Below are 21,197 nucleotides of genomic sequence, written 5' to 3' on the forward strand. Positions count from 1 at the left end.
TTTGAAGTTGTGTTGTGCTCTCGGCAATACGAGAATGGTCGATGCAAAGAGTATCGACCCAGAGATAGCGCTGGCCGACCGAAGAAGTCAGGGCTATGGCTTGCCGCACCATAGGCGCAAGTTGTGTGGCGATAGCAGGATCGTCGAGGGAGTTGGGCCTCTAGAGGTTTGACATGGTGTCACGTTGAATGTGCAAACCGGGAGCCTTTCCCCATCTATAGCTCAGAGCTATAAAGCTGGCGCATTTATCTCCCGGTACCAAACATTTAGCCTTTGTATCGACGACCCAGGCTGGACGATATGGCCATATCTTCATCGGGCTTTCGCACTTTGCGCCGTGAGAGGACATACATTGCTCCAGCCAGTGATTGACGACGCTCAAATCAACCCATTTGGGGTCCAGGAGGCGAGCGATACCGGGATGGTTCTTTACAGAATCCTTCCTAATTAGACAAAGTTCGGCACAACGGCCGAGATTTTGGATGGATTCTGTCAAAGCGAGAACGCCTGGGCGAGGGCGATGAATGCCTACGTCCTTCGATGTCTTCGAGGGGCGGAATGTTTGACCTGGTTGTTCGCAAAACTTCTTGAACCACTCAACAATGGGCTTGTGCCTTTTGCAGTTGGAACGTAGTGCCTCCTCAAAAGAGCCAAGATTGATTGATGTCCTCTGTACGTTGTCGGAAGAATCGCAGAGTCTGCTCCAGATGTCAGAGCAGATGTCGCACTCCGGAAAGTCATCAATCGTGATAACAGACATGGTGCTTTTCTTCTCCGTGTCTTGACTTTTGAGGAAGCCTAGAGCCAAAACAGTCAGCCAACGTTTGAATGTCAGCAGAACATAAGTACCAATAGAATTGTCCTTGTGAGTGATTGGATGTTTTGGTGTCTCTGAAATGCATTAAACACACATTCTCCTTCGATTCTTGTGCTCCCTGACTTCAAGAGGGAATTTGGACGAACTGTTGGTAGACTGATATCTGCCTTCTTGAACTGTGGGGAGGAAACGTCGCTCAGAAGCTAATCTTGTCCTTACTTATGATATGTCCTCAAGTCAGCAAGGCAGAATCGAAAAGCAGCCGGTGTCAGCCAATTGAGGGTGAGTGCGTTTTGTGCACCGATGTATTATGGCGTACTGACCATGTGGGGCTGATTCAGGCTCACTGCCGTGATGACCAAGATCGCCCAGCGTCTGCCAATGAGCAGCCTTGGGGGAGGAAATGGAATCTGACAGTCTCATGCAATATTGCGCAGGTAAGACGCGATTGCGGCAATACAAATGTAGATCCCTCGGGTCCGTTTCGATATGCACTATGAAATCAGTCACATGGAAAGCAGCTTTTGGACTGCCTAATGAAGGGGAAAGAACGCCAACATCTCAATAATCCCAGTAGTATGGAGCGAGAGTATCACGAAGCGAATTTGATACAAGGTCTGGCTAGTCAATTGGATGAATGTAATTGTGTTGCAACTAGCCAAGGTTTTCCTCGAATATGCGACAGGAAATAAGTACAGAGTGAGATTGCGCATTAGTCGACATGCTAAGAATTAGCCTCTTATCGTGCATCAAAGGCTGTGACTAAATATTCGGGCATCATGTTTGCAAAATGTACTTGGTGAAAAATCAGAGATCTATCAATGTACGCATGAGGCTTGAGCGTCCGATGATAGAATCTGATTAGTATGTGTCCAGGGGCCGCTGAGCGTTGTCAAGATCGAACGGGATCTTAGTCTCGTTGACACATTGGTTCTCAACGGGATTCGAAGCGAAACGATCCTGGATGAACCTGAGCCACTCAGGCGTCGCAGCCGTCAAAACAGCACTGTGATCTAGGCCCGGGTATACACTCAAGTGAATGATATTCCCGTGCCCACAAGAGTCCTTCCATGAAGCAGTACCGGACTCCTCCGAAACAATAGTATCCTCCGCTCCAAGAATTAGAAGCAGGGGCTTGGAAGCACTGTCACCTTGAGCAGGAGCGTTCAACTCCTGGAATTGCTTCAATATCGTGTCCGACTGGGCGGTGAAGTTAGATAGAGCATTGAAGCCCAAGTCGCTCGTGAGACCTGAGATAGCGGCGTCGCAGAACTGGCCGATCTTTGCAAGCTCGATTCGGGTCTTCATCGTCTGCGAAATGACTGGAGCTTCGTAATCTGGGAAGGTTGACTTGACTCCGAGCACGGCGGACGGCAATACACCCAACGAGAGAGGTGAGTCCGATCCTGAACTTTCGAGGAGCTTCCGGAGCTCGTCAAGGGAAACGAGTGCATCGTAGATCTTGGAGACAGGCGCAACGGCGACACCTCCCAAGTACCCGCTGGCTGGATCCTGGACAAGACTGTGCTCTGACAACTTCCATACTGCACCGCCACCCTGCGAGTGACCGATGGATGTCCAGTTGTACGACAAGGCATTTCGAAAGGCGTTGCGAGCGGCAATAACGGACCAATATGTGTCATTGGCATTGGCTGCGCTCGCTACGTATTTATGAGACGTGTAGTTGTTGCCAAGACCAGCATAGTCTGTAGCCACAACGGCGTATCCCGCAATAACAAGTTGGCTCCAGCTCGTATAGTCGTACAGGCTCGGGGAGGTCGAGGGTGCACAGCCGCGGAAGACTCCACTAGTACCGTGGGCATACGCGACTAGGTTGAAGGGTTCCGTGGTCTGAGCAAAAGGTAAAGCAATAAAGCCAGTGACAGGCACGTACGAGCCGTTGATGTCGGCACTAGTGTACTGAATTTTGTACGCGGCGACACCAGCAGGTGTGCTGAGATTGGATGGAGGAATTGGCTCAAGCTTAAGAACATCGCCAGGTTTTGATCCGGAGAAGTTGGCCGCCGTTTCATAGAAGTCGTAGTCGAAATGAGTGCCGTAGATTTCAAGGTCTTCTGTATTGCCCTCCGCGATTGCCTGCTGACAAGCGTCGCCACAGGTGTACTGTTGAGCAACTTCGGCGGAAACATTGTAGTTGCTGGCTTGGCCGACGTTGACGGCGAAGGTCTGGAGGGCCTGCTGCCCAAAAAGAAAAAGAATGACTGGAATCGTACGCATTTTCTACCGCGATGAAAGAATGTCGATTGTAAGAAGAAGCAGGTGCGCGTTGAATAGTGGACTGGTCACATTCTCTCCTCAAGCCTACTGAAGTCTTTTTAATAACCTCAATGAAATTACCGAAACCGAGATGTAGTTCTAGATTCAACAAGGCCATACACAACCAGTGGTTGGACAATACGAAACGGTGCCCGAGAGCTCCGGTTGCCGTCGAGTTAAGGTGTGGGTTGAGTGGGTCCGGGAATGCTTCTCCATTGTCCTTCCCATTTGGGTTGATGAAATACGAGCGAGGAGAAAAGACGCGCGGTGTCTAGAATACGAAAAAGGAGTTGAGAATGCGAAAAGTCTATGGGCGAATCACGAGGAAGCATTGGGGCTTCCTATGAAGTGTTTAATCTCAAGGGTTCCGCTACATGTCAAGGAACGCCTCGGTTGGGGAAAGCGATGTCACTTCGGATTTCAATTCGTCTCAAAAGCCACGTCATAGCCTCACATGAGTATTCAGTAAGACCTCTTTGGAGAACTTGAGAAGCCATCAAAGAGGCATTGAGAGATGTTGTCGCAGGTTGACCGTCAGCTACAAGATCATAATCTAGAGACCCAGGCCAAACATAGGCTTATGCCTTGAAAATGCCAACCTTGGCTCTGCACCATGAATCGCCCATAGCACCCTGAGCCTGAAAGGCCCTGCGGAACTTGCAATTGTCGAAAGCTGTGATGACCCCAAAGGTGTTCTTATAGAGCTTACATTCCATGAACCCCTGGTCATGAATGCGAGGGGTATTTTCACATATTATGTTGGTGATAGCGTCATTCGTAGTCCCGTCTTTGTTTGTGCAAGCGCAGTACTTATACGAGTCGCAAGCCTGAACAGTCAAGGACAGCGTAGCAACAAAAAGAAGGCATGTAGCCTTCATGGTAAGTTGGAAAATATACTGGGAATATTAGCTGAGAAATCATTGAAGCGGGATTATAGAATACTGACCGGAAACGACCGTATTTTTACTTCGAATTCTGATCTTTCTGGAAGAATGGGAATGACTGGCAAGGTGACCTACTTTGATGGTTGGGCGAATCATAACGAATTTTATATAGAGGTACTCGTCGGCCTAGTGGTTTAGAGAGAGGCGCATACATGTATGCGCAGCACTCGTCGGTATTACCGACTTTCTGTGTCTCATTGAGTGGCTGTGTCTTCCATTCTGCAGGATGGAGTTCACCGTTAGCAGTACTGTAATTTCTAAATCTCTCGACGCGAAGGAAATGGCGCCGTATCGTAGGTGCCCTGAGCCGTATCATTAATGGCAATCGCTAGCTACCACATAATTGTAAGTTTATTTATATGACGGTATGCAGAACATTGCTTCCATCTGACTCGTAAGCTCTACATGTGACTACCTACGAGATTATCAGTCCGTGTAAGACAATATTTCTTACTCATCATGAGACACAGACTACACATATCTTTCCCGTCAGAGTTGAACCCTCCGCGGGAGTCGAAGGTTGCGCGGAATCTGGCATAGAACCATCGCGTATACTCACGCGCATGATTTATTGTCTTCTCGGTCGGTATTGGCATTATCCTAGCACAGGAATCAACTCTGTACTGGCGCATCTTTCAATCGACTCATGAGGTGGTCCGCAGGCAACTTGATAGCTACTTTAGGTAGGGAGACGATTTGATTCATGAACAATGTAAATGAAGGCTACTATACGCTCGTATGCACAGTGTTTCGAACTCAGTCTAACTAGCACTGTTTCCCAAAGGTGGCTTCCGCTAGCTCGCAACTCTCATCTAAGGTCTCTTCCCGCCTCTACCTAGGTTGTCTTTCTCCTTACGTGAATAGAGTGCGTGAGATCTCAAGTTGTTTGAGGGAACTAAATCGACCACAAGTTTTCACGGACGGAATAATCTGTCCGAAATCGCAGCTTTCAAGTACCCAGTGCATTCAAATCTTGTCGCGACAATACCCCGTAGACCCTCCGGCAATGATGCATGACTGGAATCGTACCATTAGATTTCTCATTGAAATGTCGCAACAGTCGCAAGGTTTGACTAACCTTTGCCCAATCGTAATTATTGCTTGCTGTGTCCGGAGGCATCGCCCACCATAACGTCTTGTAACAGAAGCATTCTTTGAAGTTCTGACCGTCAAGTGGTACCCAATCGTCCCGAAGTTCTCGGCACAAACCTTGGCCGTATCAACATCCCAAGGGACGTTATCTCGTGTCTTTCCTTGATCCACGATGCCATCTCTTCCACACCTAGCGATTAATGAGCAACATGTCGATCTACCTCAACTAGTAGTCAGGGGAATCTGAGGATGAATTACCAGCACTTTTTGTATTTAGCACAGGCCTCGATCGATGAGAGCCGTTACGGCGAGAAGGCTTGTCAGTTTCATCTTTTGATGAATACAATGGCGGTGTCCATGATGCTAGTTCGCGTGAATATCGCATCTACCTTAAGGTTATGTGAGAGTGCAACCTCTGACAGGGTCCACATGTCAGCTCCTGCACGCGGTAAGGATTGACATAGCAAGGACTGCTCGTGTTGGGGCACAAGAAACTTGAGTTTGTTCATTTGGATAGATTGCCGTAATGTTAACCTGCCCACTCTACTTGCATAGATCCCGGGGGCTGATAGCACTGAGTTCAAGCGATGAATCAGATCACTCTCTCGAGTCATTTTACTGACAACAGCTCAACTGAGCAAGAATTGCGCTGACACCATCGAACTCATAGATGAGTGGAAGGAAGTTACATCTGACACATCGCTCTAGAACGCGATGGGACTATTCAAATTATATCAAAATACTACACATTATAATATTGCATACCTTACTACTACACGTTAGGGCTTAAAACAACGTTTATACAAGCATTCTCATTATGATAAACACTCTTAAGCTAACTTGGACCTTTGGATTAGCGTGCTTACCACTAGCAGACATGTCTTGAATGTTACTATCTTCAGCGCCCAGAACCTTAGTCAGTTTAACTATATTTTCGCAAATTCAGTCACTGGCGTTCCCCCAGATATCCCTTGTACTGAGCCCATTAGTGGTACTAATGCGGACGGATAGGGGCATTGATTGTGTCTGGAATTGTGTGCAGCCCAAACAAATTCAGTAGCTAGGATTGAATCCACGGGTACACGAACGAAAGCGGGTATATGAAATCAAAACTAGCAAACTTGATTGATCTTGCACGCAACCGGTGGAATTAACCAAGAGACTGACTAGACGTCCTGATGCTGTGCCAGCCAGCTTCGCCAGTCAGTTTGATGGACTCGACCTACCCACCGCTTGCTATCAATAGATTCTTTCCAGCCTAATTTGCCTTCATTGAAAGCAGTTATGTACGCGAGGCCGATGTACTTGTTCCAATCATAAGTAGCAGTGCTTTCGCGTGCTTGCTGAAGCAGATGTCGCGCTGTCTGCGTATCGCCGACACAGATTTCGCGTATCTCAACGCCACGTGCTTCACCGTAAACTCTTCCTAGGTCAGGAAAGGTTGCACGGAAGCTCTCAACGTAATAAAGCCCGCCTGCAGTAGCTTGTTGGTCGGAGACAGCACAGATGGTATACGCAGCCAGATCGTTCAAGGTAACCCAAATGTGCTCTTCAGTGCCGGTGCCAAAGTACGAGACAGTACCCTCCTCCACGTTGATGGCATTCCGTGTCCGGTCGCGATACCATGGATATTCGATTATCCCCCCAGTAAAGCCGTACAAAGGCCTGATGGTTGATGAAATCTCAACAGTTCGTTTGAACGCAATGTAAGCATCGTAGTTCTCATGTTCGCCGAGTTGAAGCCTTGTCCAATCATAATTCCAAGAGGCAGCGTGAAATATCTAGGCCATGGTTTAGCAAGCCGCCCGATTCGAATTACTTTCTAAACTTACTTTCACACCAGCCTTTTCCGCGGCATACAGTAACGCAAGCTGCGCCCCGACCACAAGCTCAGGACTGTTGTTGTACGCACATATCACTGCGTCGACTCCCGCTACAGCATTACGGAGACCCTCCAGGTCGTAGTAATGGGCAACTGACACGAAGCTCTCAAGGCGACACGCGACTTTATCGGCCAGTTTACCCGCATTCCGTCCCATTCCGCGAACTTGATGGCCCCAATCCAGCGCGACTTGAGCGCATGGCTGACCACACATTCCCGTGATACCTGCGATGAGAATGAGCATTGTAACAAGAATTACACCGTGGGTTGTTGATGGCGCAAGTACAACTTCACGGAGCAGGGAACGAGACAAGGACAAATATGGCGCGCACGCAACTCAATATGAGGAGTACATTAGTAATAAGAGATGTTCTTAATTATTCATGCCAAGTGATTGCGTTCAGAAACCTGTTATGAATCTTTCTCATTATGTTACTAATCATGACCTAATTATGATCAATATGCATGTAAATCTGACAGCCGGCAATAAGGTGATCCTTATCCCCGCATAAACAGCATTGGTGTCTAGATCTAGGGTTCTTCGGGCCGCCAAGAATGCTACGTGTTAATTTATGGGATGGGTGCTGAAATCATCGATCGGCGAATCTTTAGTAGAGGAAGTTTGCAAGATCTCGTAGCCCTAGCCAATGAATAAAGTCTATCGGTCAGAGGGGCTTTATTTAACAGCGTGGAGATATAGATGTTCTATTGCACCTGAAACAACCTAGACAAATTGGCGCTTGATTTGAGAAATAAGTGAGTAAACTTACATGTCTCAGGCCTGTTATCCAGACTTAGGTTGGAATAGAATAATGAGGGTTTTCTGATGTCCATATCGATACCATACATGACGCCATTGGCCGCATCCGCGAGGAGCAGAAATGGTTTGGCCCTTGGCCCTTGGCTTCGGGGTCCGCGTGTGGTGGCTGGGTTCAGGACGTTAATTCCATTGAGGAATCCGGCGTTTGGAACTTCTGAGATAAGCGTGGCCGTTGGTGGCGTACTGCCTATCGTTCGCCAGTTCGCCAGATCAATGCTCCAGACCGACCACATTCCTGATATTGGAGTTCCATCGGCCGAAGCTGGCCCGCATTGATGGCAAATGTATTGTCCCGGTACTCGACTATTCCCAAGGTTGAGTTAACGGCCGATGAACTCGGGAACTGGTAGACCAAGGTAGCGTTTCCAATATTCGTGTCAACCGACCAGAGGTCACCGGAATCATAGCGAGTAACAAGCAAGCCGCCATTCATTCGCTGGATTGCACATTCTAACCAACAGGTTCTTGGGATAGATGGTTGCCAAAGGACGCGTGGGTGTTTGGCGCCATTCGGGCGAGCAGAAGCAAGGCTGTAAAGGCAAAACCAGCTGAAGCAGGTAGACTAACTGAAAGCCTGTATCTTGAGAATTCGTGACGACAACAGTATGTAGATATCTGAGACTTGTAAAATAGCAGCGGCAAATACGTTACAGGTCGCTTCGCATTTGTGTTATTCGGGCTCGCTGGTTGTTGTCACTGATTGAAGCCTGCACGGGTGCCCGTGGCAGGGACCTTGCAGAAAGCATGAATTCTTACACAACCTTCGACGGGATTGGTCGTGCAATCCGGTAGGTCCGGATCCCATTGCTATACGAATGTAGTGATCATTGACCATTAAGTATATTTGTAATCATTGGTCCCTCAATTTGGATTAGACTGAGGTAAAGTTGAACCTGCACTGATCGCGGGATTTGAACTGATCACGGGATTTGAACTCATCAGAGTACCAGGGTGAAGATCGACACTCGTTCGTCCTAATTCGAGGTCTCTACGCTGTAGTCTGTAGCATCTGAAAGAACAGTAATCAAATACCCACATGTTTACTGCACGAAGCTATTTGCAGATTCATACAGTGTGAATTTCATCGAGCAGGAAGTCTCTGAAGGCATTCTACAAAGGTAAGTGCCTGTGAGTGCGGAATGTTCGCCTGGCCCACTTTCAGGTAAATATTGGTTGATCTTATACATGGTATGAGATTCCATAGCTTCTATGCTTAGAATGGGGCTTGCTGTCTTTAGCAACACAAATGAAGTGTTGTAGGTATAGCATGTGGACTATCGCTACTTTTGAGGGTACTTGTACATCCGTTCCTTTGGAAGTCCACAATGACCATCCCTCGTTCTTTTCGTGTAAGCTACGTACAGTTGGGCCCCGAACATTTCTGCGCGGCCTGTAGTCCGGTTTCACCTACTGGTGAATTACGTTTAGGAACAAAAGGAGAGTTGCCTGGGATGTGGTCCTGTGAAAACTCTACTTGCGAATGTGAACTATGAGGCTAGCGTTCATATTCTTTCCCTTTTGCCGAGGTTGTAGAGGGTCTGTATGGTGGCTCTGGCCCATCCGGTGCGAGAGCAATGGCGTGCTTGACATCGGTGAGAAGCTCTACCTTAGGCTTTCCAAATCCAGTCCTCCGCAAAGTTCACCAATCAGTATAAAATAAGTACCGATCGTTTATTGTACGACCTGGTACTTGGGCGATTGTTATTACGCTTCCACAATTATTAATCACTTCGACGATTTGTAAAGCAAACTCAGTCTACATGTAGCTTCGCGACATTACTAATGGGCATCGCGGTGGACACCTGTACTCTAGCATCACTATTAAGGCCAAGCGTTAGTGTCCGACACCTATCACAGCAAATCATACACGTTGCCAAAGGCACCACCAGGAAAAGATGACTCGGTACAGAAAGGTCGCGGTGTTTGGTGCGACCGGTCGGGTCGGACGTGAAGGTGAGGAATCCGCCCGCGATACGGGTGTGTGCTACATATGCGCCGACGCTGACATCAAGCTAGTGACTCAAGCGCTCGCTGAAGAAGGGTTTGACGTTGTGCCAATTTCACGGCAAGAGACGGTTCGTGCACATTCGCCGCATGCCCAAAGGCGGTGGCCTACACAGGAGGGCTAACAAATCCTGCCAGGTTGTCGCAGGAATTAAGACGCAGAAACTTGCGTCGCTTGAAACCTTTGATGTTGTCGTTTCCACGGTTGGTATGTCGTATGGGCTACGCTAGCAAAAGTCATGCTCACAGTGTCAGGTCTCCATGGGAAAGCTTCCCAATTGGACTTGATCCAGCAAGCGAAAGATCAAGGCGTCAAACGATTCATTGCCAGTGAATATGGTGTGCATCCGGACACTGACGCTGGTAAATCGGACTTCTTTGCCGCCAAGCGTGAAATGCGGCAGATACTCCATGAGGCTGGCTTCCCCGACGGTTAGTTTCCCCTCTTGAACTTCTCGCCTACTGCGAATCCCCTTGGCGCCATGCCTTGTCCACCAACAAGAACTTATGACTAGTGCAGGCTGGACCGCAATTGCCAGCGGGTTTTTTGACGACATTCTGCCCTTACTTGTGGGCGCAGACGTGAATGCACTCAGCATCACCGTCAGAGGCAGCGGACATGTTCGACATCCATTTACACTGGGGTACGATATCGGTCGTGTGCTAGCTGCTACTTTTGAGAGACCGTTGGAGTACAAGGACACCTGGATTACCGTTGCCAACGCCTGGTACACGCTGGAAGAGGTTGCGCACAAAGTTGAGCAGTTCACAGGAAGAGATTGGCAAGTCAGGAAGATTCCGACAGATATGAAGATGCCCATTCTTCATCTGGCAGAAGAAAACGGTTGAGACATCCTGCCCCCTGGTTCGGGCCAAAAGGATGTACCTGTCGAGCTGGGAAACTTCGAGGAAGTTGCGATCCGACAATACGCAAAGTCCCTCATTGGTAACTAATCAAGTCAATGTATCATATCATGACCGCAGAAGTCCTTAGCGCTGAGCTGAGATCTATGTGCTGACCAGTTGTTATTCTTTGCGGTAATCTCATCAGATTACAACCTAACGGCGGAGATCAAGCCAACATACTTACCTATGGAAACGAGCGTATCGTTACTAGCCCGGGTCCTTAAAGCAGATGGCAAGATATCACGTATGCGAAGTGAGGACTTCTTCGCGAGTATAAATGATTCATACTAATTCATAACTGATTGAATCCGAGTACGGAGTCAGCCGTCTCAAGCTGCAGCCAGGTGTGGCGTGTAGGTAGAATATTCTGGCTGGTAGCATCGAGTGACATCATATTCGAACACCGTCAATAATCCACGTAAGAAGGTGAGATGACTCGATCTCTCCAGCCCGTTGCATCAACTCCTGGACATCCCAGTTGGCCCAGACGAATTTGTTCTTGAGAAATCGAGCTTCGGGAGATGCTAGCCACACGCAAAAGTGACCAGGGAGTGCCGCTGTTGCGTAGGTTTGTCAGCAGGGTGAAGTCGTGTTCATGTATTGGTGTACTTACGATCGTCAGTCGTGTTGAAGGTAGTGCCTTGCGGGCTCAGCTCGGTTTCGATGACTCCCGGCTGAACGTTGACAACGTGAATTTCAGGATTCTCCGCCGCGAAAAAGTCCACAAGCTTGAGATTTGCTCCTTTAGTGACGCAGTAGCCCGAGAGTCCTGCCCACGGTTTAATGTGAGCCAGAGATGTCGAAATGTTCAGCACTATGGCGCCTTGGGCTGCATGGGGGACAAAAGCTTGCAAGGCGTGCAGCGTGGTGACCACGTTGAGCTTGAAACCCTCCATGTAGTCTTCCGCTCCTTGATGGACGACGCCGCCAACTTTAGGGAAGAACCCAGCATTAGAAACCAAGATGTCGATGTTTCCGACCGCTGATGAAATCTCATCAATAGCTGCGCAAGCTTCATCGCGAATTGAGAGATCCGCTTTCTTGCAAAGAACTTGAGTTCCAAGCTTGGCGGTGCTGCGGATCTCTGCCACGGCGATCTCAAGGCGGTCGAGTCGTCGGCCGAGAATACAGATGGAGCTCGCACCAGCCTTAGCAAAAGAAAGGGCGATCGATTTTCCTATGCCGGTGCCGCCGCCAGTGATCACAACATTCTTGCCGGCTGCTGAGAGCTCAGGTCTAGAGGGAGAGATCAGGTCGTATGGTTTGTGGTGGTAAGTCTTGGTGAACGACATGAATTGTCGTTGGGAAGTGCTGTCCTCCGCCATGTTGGTGGTTGATCCTAGGATGGGACGCTGTTCTGACAACAATGTGGAACGACACAGAGCAATATGAATTGTATTGTATTTCTCTAGCTAACGCTACCACGAATCGGTCGGAGGTACGGATGCAGCGAATACGAAGTAATCTGAACTTTCGTCTCCAAGGATGTGTAAAATGTTTGGAGAAGCATTCAACAGAACAAGCCGCGCGGAAGACGGAAACAAGAATCTAGTGTGGAGCCGTAGTCTCTCTGACTCGACCGCAAAGTGTGGTGTGAACGGGCTTCAAAGGCCGAACCAGGAAGCTTCAAAAGCCGGCGCGAAGCCCTTTGACTCTCAAACTGCGACGTGGTGATGGTGGTCATGGATTTGATAATGGTGCGCGGGGAGTAGGGAAGCCAAACATCTCCCATACCACGACCAATGGGACGCCAGCTGCGAGAGAAACCACAGCGTCTCCAGGCGAAAAAGAGTCGGTGGCGCGGGTCGTTGCAGTTGGATCTTGATTGACCCCAGTAGTCTGAGATGAGGCATTTGTACGTCTGTGCAATGGAAACAGGAGTAGAAAATCAGGTTCACTCATTGTACCAGAGTGGGAACTCTGGGTCTACACCGCAACGCGGTTTATAATCTCGCATTTCAATCTTTTGGACTAGGTATCTAAAATTCGAAGCCTTTGATTAAGGCAGTGGAAGAACTGTGTTTCGATGACGTGGATTTTTAAACAGGTGGTCAACACTAGGGATGAAATAAATGCTGCTTTGTAATGGAGCGACTAGGTGGTCGACGACGTGGAGTGTGTATTATTTCACAAACGTCAGAATGACCTGCCTCCCAGCATATACTCTGCGCAAGGTATGTTTTGGCAACCTTTTTGAGAGTCTGTTTACCACTTAGCGGATCACGCAGAGCTTATTTCTCTCCGTTCGCGACCGCTCTCATCTTGCTGGGAGTCCAAAGGCAAATCATTTAATCAGCGAAATGGGCGGGGAGACCGACAACCGTGTTTTCCGATTTTAGTTCGCACTAGATCTAAATAGGAAAACAATCTAAGTCTTGGCAAGACCTCAAGACGTGGGTCAGTGCTTCGTGTCGAAGGTCAATTCTGGATCGGCGGGAAGCCGTTATTCTTTCCGTAGCCCCTCCCCTTTGATTGTTTTCCTACTTTAGACATCAAGAAAAAAACGTCCGCTCCGTCTCGTCAAGCATCAACAAGTTGAAACAAATTTGAAGCCTCCTGTACAAGCGGATACTTACGAAAATTTTTACCCGTTCCGTTCGGTGTTCGCTAGCGCTCCAATCTCGATGGATTCGTCAAGAGCAGCCCTGCTCAAAGGTACGATTCTCCTCCAAATTCAGTTGCCCTCAATGAAGTTAGACTCACAGGCGAAGACACAAACAGAGAACTAGCATTTGTCGTGACGACTACGAATGAGACGCCCACAGAGAGAGATCGCAAGCTTATTCGAAGCCATGTAATGAAGGGGAAGAACACTCGCAAACGAATCAGTTTAGATCGGCAACAACTGCAGATCTCTACCATCGCTCTTGATGGAAGAGCCTTACAAGAGTTCCATCAAGAGAATATGAACCCTGAAGGAGATGATGGGGCCTTCGGTGACACAGCTCCTGTCGGCGCTACACATTCCGTTTTAGTTCCTCCGCCTGCTAGCATCTTTGCTTTCGTCAATTTCACCGAAGATGTTGATATTCATGCCCGTCGAATGCTATGCACCTGTAGGTTGGGTCTTTTATAGGCGATTGGCAGTCAGTCGCCCTCATTAACGTGCTCTTCCTCCTAGATTACACCCACTTGAAGACCAACATGTACCCGATCGCAAAGTACTCTTACTCTGATATTAGCAACACATACTGGTTCCACTGGACCCAACTCGACCTGGCATATCTCCACGCTGTTCTCTACACTACGTCATTCTTTTTCGACACTCTGGCAGGTCAGAAGAGCGAAAGAACAAAGTACCACTTGTATCGAACAGTCAGTGAGCTTAACAGGCAGCTTAGCAATCCGAAGACTGCATTGACCGATTCCACAACCACTGTCGTCATGTTTATGGTCTTTGTTGCGGAGTGCTTCGGAGATATGGAGTGTGCCCACATACACATGATGGGGTTGAGAAAGATCATTGATCTCCGCGGCGGGTTGAAGTCGTATGACGAAAAGCCTCTACTCCAGGAAAAGTTGCGTCGGTAAGTATCAACCTCCCGTTCTCGCCACCTTCAGTAGAATCCCCAAAACAACGCTGACCAAATTGCGTGAAGGGCAGATTTGATCTACAGCATGTGCACTGGCTTCAAGCCGGGGTATTCGCAAAACATGGGGTCGTCCAAATACGAGGGCGAGCCTGTCGATGCCAAATCAGTTGATCAATCCTGCTTTTCTCGATCCCGCCATCTTACCCGCGAACTGGACAGGGGACTGCACAGGTGTTTCCAAGATATCCAGGTTCTATCGCAGCTGATAAACAGCAGTCACGGCAGTGGTGAAAAGCTTTCGGACATAGTTGTTGAGGGGTTTCCAACATCTATTCAGTCGCGGCTTCTCCTGCTTGATTTTCGTAACCATCACTGGAATCCCCTTGCAGAGATTCTCCGGCTGTCGCTTCACGCTTATTTGACAACCGTCTTCTGGAACTTTCCTGGTCTGAATACTCAGTATCCATATATAGCTGCTCAATTTCGCAAAGCTTGTCTCATATTCTCGCCCGCCAATACTGGAGAAAGCTTTCTCTTTGCTTGGGCATTGATGGTCGGCGCGGTATCGTTGTTCCATGGCCAAGATCAAGAGTGGCTAATGGAAAGGCTCCATCCACTGATGGAGAACACTTTGGGTATCATGTGGCTTGAGGTCAAATGCAGTCTATGTCAGGTGATGTGGATTGAAAGTCTTCACGATGGTCCGGGCATGAAAGTCTTCAGTCGATACGTCAGAGAGAGGAAAGGTGGAAGTGCTGGCATCACGTCTGCAAACTGGGATGCACCTGCGATGGGAAAGTAAGCAATTCGACCATTTAGGGTTGACAGAGGAGGTTTGCTGAATAGGACAAGTTCATTACAAAGGCCATTGGACACAGAAGTTCAAGACACAAGTCATATTTGTCAGTTCACGTGAATCATGATTCAGCGATGCCCGAAGGTGAGCCGGCTAGAAGGATGAAGTGGTAGAGCTTTATACAGAAGCATATCTTGGGTCCGAGGTAGATCAAGGGACGACAAATTTATCTCAAGCTACATCTATGTGAGGTCTCTGAAACGCATTTCAGCGTCAAGTTGGCTGCCATTCCCGCTTCAAGCTTTCAGCTCCTTCACAGGTTCAGGTGGGTCTTGAAGAAGTCGGTCACATTTGCAACCGAGGGAGCGACGTAAGGTTCCAAGTCGTAGAAATCCATGTGGCGCCCGCCTGGAACCAAGATCTTTACTGCATTCGGGTTGGTATTCTTGATCTTCTCGTAAACATCGTCGGTTCCCCAGCGGCTATCGGCATCCTCCCCGGCGATTAGTATGGTTGGCTGCGAGAGAAGCTGGTCTGCCAAGTGCCATGCGTCGAAACGGTAAATCAGAGGGATAGAAGCGGGGTGCATGCGGTTCTCGGACGTGTTGAAAAAGCCGCGAGGGGTCCGGTAGTAGTCCCACGCATCGACCAGGTCAGGGGGGGTGTCGGCTTGGGGAGGGTCGGGAACGTACTGCAGGTAGGTAATGTTGCCACCCGCAGCGATGTCTTGAATAGTTTCAGCGGCCGACTCGACCACAGATAAAGCGTCCGATGTATTGAGAGTGTTGAGCCACCCCTGGCGGTTGGTGTCGCCAATGTTGACTAGGCTGATTGCAGCTACTGCCTTGATGCGGTGATCAGTAGCTGCTGCGGCAATTCCGTACCCGCCACCCGCGCAGATTCCGAGAACTGCGATGGCACCTGGGTCGACATAATCGAGAGTTTGCAAGTAATCCACGACAGCGGAGACGTCAGAAACCCTGGAGCCCGGGTCTTCTAGGTAGTGAGGGCTGCCCTCAGACTGCCCTTGGTACAGCGCGTCGAAGGCAACAGACACGAACCCCTGCTGAGACATACGCTCCGCATAGAGGCTGGCTGTTTGCTCCTTGACGCCGCCGCCAGGGTGAACAACGACGAGACCTGGAGCTTTGGCTGATGCTATCTCCGGCCGATGGAGGAGACCGGCCAAACGAAGACTGCCTTTGGCGATGCTGATAAGAGACATGTTTCGGGATTATTGTTGGACTTAAAGATTTTAGATTTTTAGATCATAGATCGAAGACATGAGGTGATTTGAACAGGCTCTAGATCATGCCGTGAGGCAGTTTGTTGCCTTTCTTAAGTACTGCAGAGATCAGCGACATTCTCCTGAGACTCAAATCGATGTCCACGAGGGCTAGGTGGCTTAGACAATATCTCGAAATTGCCAAGGTGATAGCAACCACCGTATTGTTTTCCTCACTTGGACGGCATGTAGCCAAGAATCACAATATCGTCATCTTCTTGGCTTTGCTCATGAATTGTGCAGGTCAAGAATGACAATCCACAGCTTTATGGAGCGCAAGGGTGCTCGGTATTGGTTCGGAGACATTGTGATTAGGTGGCGCCTTCACAAGACATAACATTGCACATGCTCCCAATCGTAAGTATCGGCATGATCCGCAACACGATGGTGTCCGTAGCTTAGTATTCCAACTAGACTTTGCGTCTGATATCCTTACTTCCGCTATGTCCGCCAATTCTCCCCGAAGTCCGCTGACACGTCCAAAGTGACTTCAGTTCCCCAAGGCCGTAGGAACCGTAACTTCGCAGGATTTCAAATCAGTTGTTTGACGCGTTGCTATTTAAGGCCGTTTGATGGCGGATGATTGACCATGATCTTCGTTGCTCCATCTCCGTAAGACACACAACAACTAGTTAGCGAACGCACTCGATTCATCATGGCACCTCACGTTTGGCTCATCACCGGAAGCACCTCGGGCTTCGGCGCTGAGTTTGTCAAAGCAATCCTCGCAAAAGGAGACAAGGTCATCGCGACGGCTCGCGACATCTCAAAGATAGTCCACTTCCGTCAGGCTGGCGCAGCCGTGTTGAAGCTGGACCTTCTGGCTAGCCAGTCTGAGTTTGACAGGGTGGCCCAAGAAGCGCTGGGTATCTATGGCGGTGTTGATGTTTTGGTTAACAATGCTGGCTACTCGCATTTTGGAACAGTCGAGGATGACAGGTGAGCTTCTCCCATCGCCACTATCGGTCGATTCCCATAAGGCGCCTAATACCAACAAATCATAGCCAAGAAGACTGGAACAAAGTCTTCCAGACTCACGTCTTTGGACCTCTCGGTATAACACGAGCCTTCCTGCCTCATTTTCGAGCTCGCAAGTCCGGAACATTTGTCTTCATGGGCTCTACGGCTGCCTGGGGAGGTATCCCTACCCTAGGGGCATACTGTGCATCCAAGAGCGCGTTGAGAGGTGCGTGAACCAATGGTACCCATGGAAGCTATGATCGAAGAAGCTAACACTAATATCTGTTATCATCAGGTGCTGTCGAAACGCTTGACCTCGAGGTCAAGTCCATTGGGATCAAAACCCTACTAGTCGAGCCGGGATTCTTTCGCACCGAACTGCTCAACGCCAAAAATACGGTCTACGTGGACACGAAGATCCCGGAATACAAGTCCACCGTCGATTCACTGTATGCTCAGTTCAAGGGAGCGCATCATCAGCAGCCTGGAGACCCCGCAAAAGGGGTTTCTCATATCATTGATCTGGTGGAATCTTCAGGCACTGCTCAAGGACGGTCATTGCCAATCAGCTTGGCTCTGGGACCAGACGCAGTGGTTCAACTGCGCAAGAAGTGCGCTGACACGATCGAGCTCTTGGATGAATGGAAGGAAGTTTCATCTGACACGTCGCTCTAGAACGTGATAGAGTTTCCATCGTCAGTGCCATTCTTATCCAAGATGGTTTGGTGTCCAGGCCAGCTGGATAAATGTAAGGGCTGGTGGTTTTTGGATGAGGAGGTCATGTTCGGTGCCGTTTGAAGACGACTCTTTCAATGAGGAATGCATCAATTGTTGCTCAGAACTTTCACAATCTCAAGTTTACTTGTACCAGAGAAACATAACAGCCCACAAAGTTACAACCACTACTAGAAAGAAATCGGTTACCCGACCCTTGCGCTCCCATTGCCGAGTGACGTCGGCATCTATTTGCCCCCAACCCCACTTCTTAACGGCCTGGTACTCCTCAAAGAGCATTGGCTTGACCGGGTCTGGCATTATGTCAATTAAATCAAATTGTATCTTCAACCCAAGCTTGATCAATCGTTCAAGCACAGGGTTTGGGTGACCGATCTGTTGCTGTTCACGGACTTTGGGAGCAAGAACTGTCAGCAGCATCTGGCGGCCAAACCAGTGAAGATGTCTGCGTTTAGTCGATTAGCCATCCCCAGTGTTCGAGAAATCCATATGAACCGTTCGGGGCGTTGACCTGTTGGCCTAACTTACTTGGGAAACCACAGCGTGCTGAACTGGGTTATGAAAGCCTCAGCGATGGCGCGGCCCTTCTCCCTATCTTCCGAATTCGTCCATTTGTCGAAGGGCAAGTCCTGAAACCAGCGATAAAAGGCTTCGAGTTCGTCCCATGTTCGTGGAAAGTTGACTCCAAAGCTACGACTCCCGTCCGCCGGCTCCGTTCGAAATTGCGCCAAAACCCTTTCTGCCCATGCAGGCCACGCAGCTGCGACGTGAGGATGAGACTTCTGATTCTTCGCCCCGACAAGCTTCCGCAAATACGTCTCGAACACCGCCGACCCAATCACGGACATCTGTCCTTCGGGAGGGTTGCTGAAGGCTCCCGGGGTGTTCTTCCAGATGGTTTTGTGTAGTCTGTTCACAGCCTCGATTCCTCGTTTTGTCTCCTCGGACGCACTGCCGTGCCACATCCAATCTAGGAGCTGGTCTGCTGTCTCGTAAAACCGTTGGTGGGGACGCTTGAATGCTCTGGCCCCAAAATGAATCGCCGCAGCACCCCCCGGGGGCTGCGTCAGCATCACAAACGTGGAGCAGTATCCCATTGCAACAGCAAATGTATTGCCAGAGAAGAAGTTCGCGGTTTTGATGATTTGGTCATACTCAGTCTCGGGGTCAAGCTATGAGGAGAAAGACCACAAGTCAGTGCCTCCATGTAATTATATCACCGTCAAGCTTTGGCATGAAAATGATCTTACTGTGTCAAGATACGCTGAAATCCATTTCCCTTTCCTCTTCTCCTCAGGAGGCCACTCTGGCACGGGTCTCTGAGATTGAGTTGGGGGTCTCGGCTGTCTCTGATTGTTGTCAAGCTGATCCGCCGTGTCCGTCCCGGGAGGAAGATTACTGCCGAAGTCAAGTGCATAGTACTCCTTATCTCTTTCGACGAGAGTCGGAATAGCTGACATGATGAGAGGACTGGCACAAAAAAAGATCTAGTCAAAGTCAATAGGGAGTAGACGGTTGGCGTTATTAGTTGCAATCAAAGATGACCAACCCAGACAAGTGAGCGCAGGCTCAATGACAATGACTATTTATACCCATCATAACCCGGTTGCAGCTGACGATCATCAGAAACAGTAATGTTCGCCAGTGGAAGCACGTACCTCTGTTGGGCGACATGGCGGTCGTATGGTCTGTGATGACTTACAGGGGCTCTGCTGCTAGGGGCAGAGTCAAGCAAAGCGGCAATAGTTTCGGTAACAGCTTTTGGGCCCGCTATACATCCGGACGCCGCTTAGTCCGCATGTTCGTTTACCTGAGGATGCCCATGAAAGCTACTTTGATTCGTAACTGATGTGTTCGGAAGTACAGATAATCGAGTCTTTCGGCTGAACAATCAGATCTAGCAAAATAGAATCTCGTCGTACGACACGGCGGCGATTGCCGGTACCAAACAGGTTCCCTTCCGCGAGTCTCTTACTAATCGACGCATATGGACTGCAGCAATATTTGACATATTGAGGACTGGGAGAACAGGGAGTGTTTGGCGGAATGTGAAGAGAACGCAATGGAAGGACTAAATTTGGCAGAAGAAGTTCAACAGATCATCAATGGTAAAGGCCTTCATCATACATGCAAAGCTCTTCGCGCATTAGTCGACTAGTTGCGTGCAGGATCGTATCACAGACACTTAGCCAAGCTCTAACGTCCCATCCCAGACCCAAGAATATCTGCCTGTGTGGAGGACGGTGTCCCTTGAAAGTGAGATTAGTGTTTTGCCATGGATGCTCGATGAGGAAGTCTGTTCACGTAGGAAAGCGACAAGCTAGATTACAACATCTGCCACTTCGTACGTCTGATGATAAATTTGGGAAGCACTCATAAAGTACCTTTGAATTGGGAGGCCATGCTGAATTACGCATCCGCTACGGAGCCGATTCTTGGTTTGAACTCTGAACATTTGGTAGTTGGATTGGACGCCTACAGCAGGCCCCATTCAGCTCCGCGGACTATTCTCCAGCCAAGGACTTCCTTCCATTTCGCCCAGAACATCAACGAAAACTTCGTCACCAAGTGCTGACCTTTGCTTAAAGACTTCGAAATGTTGCTGTGCCCACAGTTGCTCCTCTCCCGCTCCGGGCACTGGCAGCCCGACCTTCAAGCCCGCCAACAGCTCGCCCGTGATGAAGATAGCAGCCAACTCCAGTTCAGTCGGAGGGGGCACTTTGACGTTGTAAATTCGATGCACGATTTGACGCCACGCGGTATTGATATCCTGGCATAGTTGCTCCCAGGCTTCCCTGGTGCGGTGGGCACCATTTCTTACACATGCCGTGATTCGATTCGGGAGTCGCTTAAGAACGACGTCAGTTGTCAATATCCTAGGTACCATGCACTGCTTTTCTACTTACAGGTCGTCCACCCACAAACCAAGTGTGCTGAGATGCGTCCGTAAACACCACATTGACAAACCATCGGGGCGTTTGAAAGGCTCCAGCGTGGATATCAGCGATGGCCTTTGCCAGTTCAGCTTTCTGGGCAGCTGTGAGAGGCGCAGCAAAGCTGACCTCGCATAGGGGCATCCTGAGAACCGTCTTCTTTCGAGGTGATGATTTGATGGAGGGGGGGGGGGGGGGGGGGATTTCTAGCAA

General features: G+C 49.2%; 6 protein-coding genes across 6 annotated transcripts; 1 reads left to right on the plus strand and 5 right to left on the minus strand.

Moving 5' to 3' along the window:
- Positions 1–1,678: 1,678 nt before the first annotated feature.
- CGCS363_v007234 (uncharacterized protein) lies at positions 1,679–3,055 on the minus strand (the record flags this gene model as incomplete). The annotated part of the gene is made up of 1 exon (XM_036639083.1): positions 1,679–3,055. The coding sequence occupies one exon, from the start codon at positions 3,053–3,055 to the stop codon at positions 1,679–1,681; it is 1,377 nt and encodes a 458-aa protein (XP_036495334.1).
- A 617-nt stretch (positions 3,056–3,672) lies between these two features.
- On the minus strand, positions 3,673–3,972 carry CGCS363_v007235 (uncharacterized protein; the record flags this gene model as incomplete). The annotated part of the gene is made up of 1 exon (XM_036639084.1): positions 3,673–3,972. The coding sequence occupies one exon, from the start codon at positions 3,970–3,972 to the stop codon at positions 3,673–3,675; it is 300 nt and encodes a 99-aa protein (XP_036495335.1).
- Positions 3,973–11,132: 7,160 nt separating this feature from the next.
- andI (Short chain dehydrogenase andI) lies at positions 11,133–12,067 on the minus strand (the record flags this gene model as incomplete). Its single annotated transcript, XM_036639085.1, has 2 exons — positions 11,133–11,299; positions 11,356–12,067. 2 exons carry the CDS (start codon positions 12,065–12,067, stop codon positions 11,133–11,135), a joined length of 879 nt encoding a protein of 292 aa, XP_036495336.1.
- Positions 12,068–17,011: 4,944 nt separating this feature from the next.
- Positions 17,012–17,991, plus strand: CGCS363_v007237 (Oxidoreductase BOA17; the record flags this gene model as incomplete). Its single annotated transcript, XM_036639086.1, has 3 exons — positions 17,012–17,295; positions 17,361–17,542; positions 17,612–17,991. 3 exons carry the CDS (start codon positions 17,012–17,014, stop codon positions 17,989–17,991), a joined length of 846 nt encoding a protein of 281 aa, XP_036495337.1.
- Positions 17,992–18,174: 183 nt separating this feature from the next.
- Positions 18,175–19,511, minus strand: CGCS363_v007238 (uncharacterized protein; the record flags this gene model as incomplete). Its single annotated transcript, XM_036639087.1, has 3 exons — positions 18,175–18,496; positions 18,580–19,223; positions 19,302–19,511. 3 exons carry the CDS (start codon positions 19,509–19,511, stop codon positions 18,175–18,177), a joined length of 1,176 nt encoding a protein of 391 aa, XP_036495332.1.
- A 1,031-nt stretch (positions 19,512–20,542) lies between these two features.
- Positions 20,543–21,128, minus strand: CGCS363_v007239 (uncharacterized protein; the record flags this gene model as incomplete). Its single annotated transcript, XM_036639088.1, has 2 exons — positions 20,543–20,899; positions 20,958–21,128. 2 exons carry the CDS (start codon positions 21,126–21,128, stop codon positions 20,543–20,545), a joined length of 528 nt encoding a protein of 175 aa, XP_036495333.1.
- Positions 21,129–21,197: the final 69 nt, after the last annotated feature.

Source organism: Colletotrichum siamense, assembly GCF_013390195.1.
Source record: "Colletotrichum siamense strain Cg363 chromosome Unknown KSG_Cg363_contig04, whole genome shotgun sequence".
In the NCBI taxonomy this organism is placed as follows: domain Eukaryota; kingdom Fungi; phylum Ascomycota; class Sordariomycetes; order Glomerellales; family Glomerellaceae; genus Colletotrichum; species Colletotrichum siamense.